Below are 6,119 nucleotides of genomic sequence, written 5' to 3'. Positions count from 1 at the left end.
GTACCAAAAGAAATTTAATGTTATTTTTTTTGGCACAGGGGCTAATCAGTCCCAACAAAAAATTATCAGGGGCCGGATTGGGTGTTTTTTTTTTCTTGTCGTTGTCCTTTCGAGATAATTGTCAGGGGTCGGATGGGGTATTCACTCTATTTCCTTAGAACATATGTTAACAAAATTCATATTTTTAAATTTCAATTATTCATATAAAATATAGAAAAATGGAGGATTAAAATTTGCCGCTTAATGATGAGATGTAGTGGACTTGTGGTCCATCAAAATAATTAAATGTTTCAACTTTTTCTTAAAAGATCTAATTCTAATCGTGTCTTTAAAAAATTGTTTTATTATTTTAAATTTTTAATAATTTAGTTCATTAAAAATAATATTTAAAAAAAAAATTCGTAAGTCGTAACTATATTACGATTTTATTAAAAAGATTATATGTAAAATTGATCACTTTTGAATATATTAATATTTATATCTATAATTTTTCTATAAATAAAATTTTAACACATCTAATTTTTAGACAATTAATATACGTATAGTTTGTGTTTTAATTTTTAAACAAACACTTTTCAAGGTTGAACACTTGAAATCAGAGTGTATTTAACCTTTTAATTATTAAAATGTTTAAAAGAAAAATAACCAAGAATTTTTGTTTTTCCTTTTTTTGTTCTTATTTAATGCTTGTGTACGTTATACACACCTAAATTTGGCGCGAAATGGGTACGACGGAGACTCCTCCGATCCACCGCCAAGCCCTCCATCTTCTCGCTGGTGGCAACCAACTGCTTCTTCAATCAGATTTGAAAGAAGAGGTACACAATACTACTAAACTTTTTTTTTTTGTTGACCACAGTATTCCTAATTGACAGGTCAAAGATTAAACGGATGCGGATTCGAACTCTATTTAATAGGTTGCTACGTGCATAAGGCTAAATTCGAACACTCACTTATTTAAGCGGATGAGTGAACTGACCACTTGACCAATCCAAGTCGATTACAACACTACTAAACTAAGCTATACTTAGAAAAGCGAAAATATTCATTCATTCATAACGTTTCAATAATTTATTAGAACCGAACATAATAAAAACTTGGACTTTACACTACACCATAGTTGTTGGTGCAAAGCTTCAAATTAGATACAGATGCTGATCCACATTAATCAAAGAATATGCAATAAACAAGCAATTCAGATCCTCTTACATGCTCACAATGCGAATATTTTTGTAGAAACATCAAATTTCTCTGATGATGAGAGAAGGGGATCCTGCAAAGTATATTTAGTCTCATCACAAAAACTATATCATAAACTGTTAAGAAACTAAAGGGTTAAATGTTAGTTGAAATCAAACCTGTACAATTTTTCGATGGAAGATACGTTGCAAGATGCTGCTACGGCATCTACTTCTATTAATCTTTTTAATTTCAATCTGTAACTTGTCTAGTAATGCCCCATAAGTTATTTGAGGGTGTTCCCTTATTGCCTTTGCGAGAAGATAAGTAAGAACACCGTTCATTCCTTTTCCACCAAAGACCTATGTAGGTTGGCAAAACCCACAAGAGTGTGAACAAGTATCTTACATTATTCAACTTCATTATTAATTTAATCGGAAATGTTTGGTAACAAAAAAAAAATTAGCTAAAAACAGCATAAACTTGCCTTATTTAACATTTATTAATTATTATTAAAATTAATGAATGTTAAATTAAATAAGGTAAGTTTGAGCTATATTTTTTGTCTCTCTAGTATTACCGTAATTTAATATTTGCTTACTGTGCTATCATTAGCTGATTGGCTATCTTCACATGCACTGAGACAAATTGCCACTCCCCCACTTGTATGTTTTCTGATAGGTTCCTTTGATGGTGGCTTGTTATCCTCCCAAATGTTCCTTCAAGCATGCAACAGAAACTTTTACAAGGGCTATGATGAGGTTGAAATGCTCAAATGCAGTAATTATTTTTAAAATAAATTAACATTTGTACCCATGAAATATCCAGACGCTGACAAATATATTCATATATAAGAATAAAACGACAATTGTAACACAAAAGATGGCCTTCATGTGCCAAAAGTACCCAAACGTTGGTTACGCAATTGGTCTGTTAGGGTACTTTTGGCACACATAAACCATCTTCTGTAGTTACAATTGTCGTTTTATTCTTATATGGATACATTTATCAGCGTCTGTATCTTTCATGGGTACAAATGGTAATTTATTCTTATTTTTAATTATCTTAGCATCTTTGTATTTTCTATCCTACTATATTTACTAATTACTAAACAAAGTCTACAAAACATAACAAAAGTAGAAAACCTCAAAATTGTACTTTATTTTGATGAATCATGATTATAAGCATACAATAGATCAATAATTGAAATAAGAGAAACCGCAAAATGTAGTTACCTTTCAAGATTATAAACATAGAGAAGATCAAGAATGGTTCCACTGTGACAGGCATCAACAATGGCATGGAGTGTGACACCACTCTTGAGAGGCCAAACAATGGTAGAATTTATATCATTGTCAATGATCATTCCTTCTTTGATAAAATCAACCGGACAGAGAGCTTCATCAAAGCCATCAATCTCATCTTCTTTGAAATCCGGTTGTTGCAGGCCGTGCCCCGAGAAGTAAAAGACCAAGGAGTCTCCTGCCTGGCAGTCCTTCACAAGCCACCTTAAGGACTCCATGATGTTATGTTTTGTTGGTATTAAATCAGCATTCTTCTCTTGTTCTGCATTTCATTTTGTTGGTATTAATCACCATTTCAATCCCTTAGCATTGGTGCAACTCTTAGTATTCTAAAGTTGAAAAGGAATATGTGACATGGAAATGAACAGAAAGCAGAGAATAATTTTTACATGCTAGTTATAGTAGCCAGATAAAAGTTTGTGAGATACCTGTGAGGACTCTTATGCACTCATTTGGAAACTTGAAATTCTTAATCAGCAACTCCCTCATGTTGTTAGCATCATTAACGGTTCCCTTGAGCTTGAATTTCATTTTTGTGTAAGAAACTCCACAGAGAACTGCACGCTTGCTATGTCTGCCTGGGAAGGATGATGAGGAGGAAGATAAAGCCTTTGAAGATGGTGCTTCTCTGCTTAGCAAAGTTCCAATTTTGTTTCGATTATCCGGATAACCATGTTTGAAAAATTTTGTTCCAATTTTCTTCACTTGGCTGCATATTCCACACACTTCCCTGGATTTCTCTTGTCCCAGAGTTGGAATACTAACATTGTGGCATGTAGAACATAGGTATGGAGTTGTTCTTGAAGTAACTACACTTACACACTCAGATTTACACCATCTGCAAAAGAACCTTGCTTCTGCACTAGGCTGAGAACTATTACAAACATTTTTGCAAGCATAGCAACGTTGAATAGTAGTGTTTGTGGGGGATGAAACAATAATCTTTTTGTATCTTTTGTTCTTAAGTGAAGCTTCCATTTTTTGCAGTACTTATAATTATAATTAGTTTCTGCTATATGCCAATTATGCAGGAATCACCAACATATATATACATAATGAATGCAGAGTGTTGGATTAAGAAATCTATAGCTCTATATAGAATGAACGGTAAACGCAATTTCAGATCAGGCTACAATATATCTATCACCTTTTTGCATGCATTTCATTTACATTAACGTGAAGTACACTTTTCCAATGCCTGAAAATTGTGGTCCATTGCATTGTCTATTCAAAAACTAGAAAGTGTGGCACCCAAATAGCGTGTTTTGATGATTAAAGAAAGACACACAAAATGTAGAATCCAAATGCTAACTTTTGACAGGGTCCCATTTGAAGGTTAGTCAATTCTGTGTTATAAGGGGAACCCCACACCAGTGAATAATAATTATTAATCAACCACTTTAATTTAAGAGGTTAAGAGAGTGAGAAACTAGAAATATGTGTTGTACTGAATGGCGTATCTGATTAGCATCTTGGTAAAGATATAAATATATATGCTTCTTTCTATTCCTTATTCTCACAACTAAAGCAGGCATATTGGAACCAGATGCTCTTGACTTTAATTTCTTTTGCTTCTCAAAATGGGTTACAAACCTACAATTTCTCTTTTTCCTCTACAAAAAAATTAAAATTTATTACAGTCTGGCTTCCAATTTGGCCTGATTTATTGGATTCAAGAATATAAAGTGCCTAACTATGATTGAGTGGGGGGAAAAATAGCTATTTACATCACACACACACACTAAAATTAAAATCTTTTGAACTGAAAATGAGACTAAATTACAGCAAATTTTATAAAGTCACGTTTTGCATCCTCTCAAAATATGAAAAGCTGGCATCTCTCTAGTGGATTCCTTCCCTCAATTAGTCTTTTGATTAAGACAACCAAAGTTTGAAGCCAAAACAAAATGTGACAGGCTTTGTTTAACGTTATTTGCAGTGACTGTCGTAGTGTTTATCTCTATCATGAGTTGGAAATTAACACCAATGATTGATGAAGGCATGAAGCCACTCTTTATGATGAGTTGCATGTCAAAACTGTTCGCTGTTGACTTTTCACGGGTACTCATTTTCCACTTTCCAACACATTACAGAATCACGAGCTGCTTTCACAGTTATTATGGTTTGTTTTGAGTTTTTCTAGGCATGCAACTCAACTCTCTTTGTACAAGGGGGCATGCATGATATGCAATATGCAAGTCGTTTCCCAATCAAATACACAAAATTATTATACAAAAATTTAAGAACCAAAATTTTATTGTTTTGTATAAGTATGATTTTTTAACTCATGAATAAGTAGTGTATCTTACAAAATGGATATGTTATTTCTATTTTAAATTTTTAATGATGTCACTATCATTTTTAACATATTTATGTAAAAATATCATTAAAAAACCCATACATGAAAATTAACAAATATCTTACTTCTTTACTTAACAATTCTCTTATATTAATTTTTGCAATTCCGCTACGTTACCAACAACATTTCTGTCAACTCTTATTTGAGGCCTGCTACACATACAAGTCTTTTGGACTTACAAATCTTACAAATTGCTACCCTCTTCCTCTTCCTCTTCTTCTTCGTTTTTTTTTTTTCGATTTTCATGGTTTATGAAATCAAGCTTTGAAATCGTTTTGAAAATAATGGAACTTCAGAAATACACCCAAACGATTACAGAAATACACCCAAAATTCGTTGAAGTACACCTTATGCATAATTTAGAACTCTTTCTCTTTCTCCTCTTTATCTTCTGCTGCTTCTTCTTTTTCAAAAACGATTTCAGAGCTTGATGTCAAAAAACAATGGAAATCGAGAATAATGAAGAAAGAAAACAGAGAGAAAAGCACGTAAATGAAGAAGAAGAAGAGGAAGACGAGGAAGAAGAACGTGCAGCAAGAAGAAGAAGAAGGAGAAAGAGAAGGCAAGAAACTAAAGAAAAGGAGAAGAAGAAGAGTAAGAGGAAGAAGAACGTGCAGCAAGAAGAAGAAGAAGGAGGAGAAAGAGAAGACAAGAAACGAAAGAAAAGAATAAGAAGAAGACGAAGAGGAAGAAGAACGGTTCGAAGCGCGTTTTGAGCGTTAGTTTTAATTGGACTTGTATGCGAAGAATTTCTCCTCTTATTTATAAGAGTGTTTAATGAAAGTGTCTTTATAAATATATTTTTTGGATGTGTCTCTTTATATATGTGTTTAAAATATAATAATTAATTATTGTTCAAAACAAGTTGGCACATAATATGTTAGTACCTATACTTTTCCTAATTTTTGTTACAAAAATGATGGGTTGATTGGTTTTGAGTTGTCCAATTACCAGTGGAGTGATGCTTTTTTGTGGTTCTCATGCAAGCCCAATGAACAAAACTACTAAGGGGGATGAATTGAGTGTCAAATATATATAATTCTAATCTCAAATGAAATATAACAATTTTTATAAATTATTTTAATTCTTATATTTATATCTGGCCCATATTACTTAAATTCTGAACCCGTCACTATCTATGTTTCTTTCTGCTAAAATCTTGAAATAAATGAGTGGTGATTTGGAATGAATTGATGTTGGTGCATTGTTATCAGTTGTATGTAAGGATATTATGTTAATGTTAGTATTAGTTAAATTTTTTTAATTTTTAATGAATA

The 6,119-nt window shown here is 32.4% G+C and overlaps 1 protein-coding gene across 1 annotated transcript; it reads right to left on the bottom strand.

The window, feature by feature from the left end:
- On the bottom strand, positions 1,045-4,151 carry LOC107634739 (metacaspase-3-like). Its single transcript, XM_016338161.2, has 5 exons — positions 2,912-4,151; positions 2,415-2,745; positions 1,781-1,898; positions 1,359-1,541; positions 1,045-1,273 (listed from the first exon to the last, which is right to left on the bottom strand). The coding sequence occupies exons 1-5, from the start codon at positions 3,459-3,461 to the stop codon at positions 1,214-1,216; spliced, it is 1,242 nt and encodes a 413-aa protein (XP_016193647.1). The 5' UTR covers positions 3,462-4,151; the 3' UTR covers positions 1,045-1,213.

This window comes from Arachis ipaensis, chromosome B03 (genome assembly GCF_000816755.2).
Source record: "Arachis ipaensis cultivar K30076 chromosome B03, Araip1.1, whole genome shotgun sequence".
Classification (NCBI taxonomy): Eukaryota; Viridiplantae; Streptophyta; class Magnoliopsida; order Fabales; family Fabaceae; genus Arachis; species Arachis ipaensis.
This window is presented reverse-complemented; position numbering and strand designations above follow the sequence as displayed.

Bases quoted from the DNA above. Each gene is read 5' to 3' on its own strand.
- LOC107634739 (XM_016338161.2), bottom strand. From the start codon at position 3,461: ATGGAAGCTTCACTTAAGAACAAAAGATACAAAAAGATTATTGTTTCA. The intron at 2,746-2,911 runs GTATCTCACAAA...AATGAAATGCAG, and splicing joins GTGCATAAGAGTCCTCACAG to AACAAGAGAAGAATGCTGAT. The intron at 1,899-2,414 runs GTAACTACATTT...GCATGCTTGAAG, and splicing joins TATGTTTATAATCTTGAAAG to GAACATTTGGGAGGATAACA.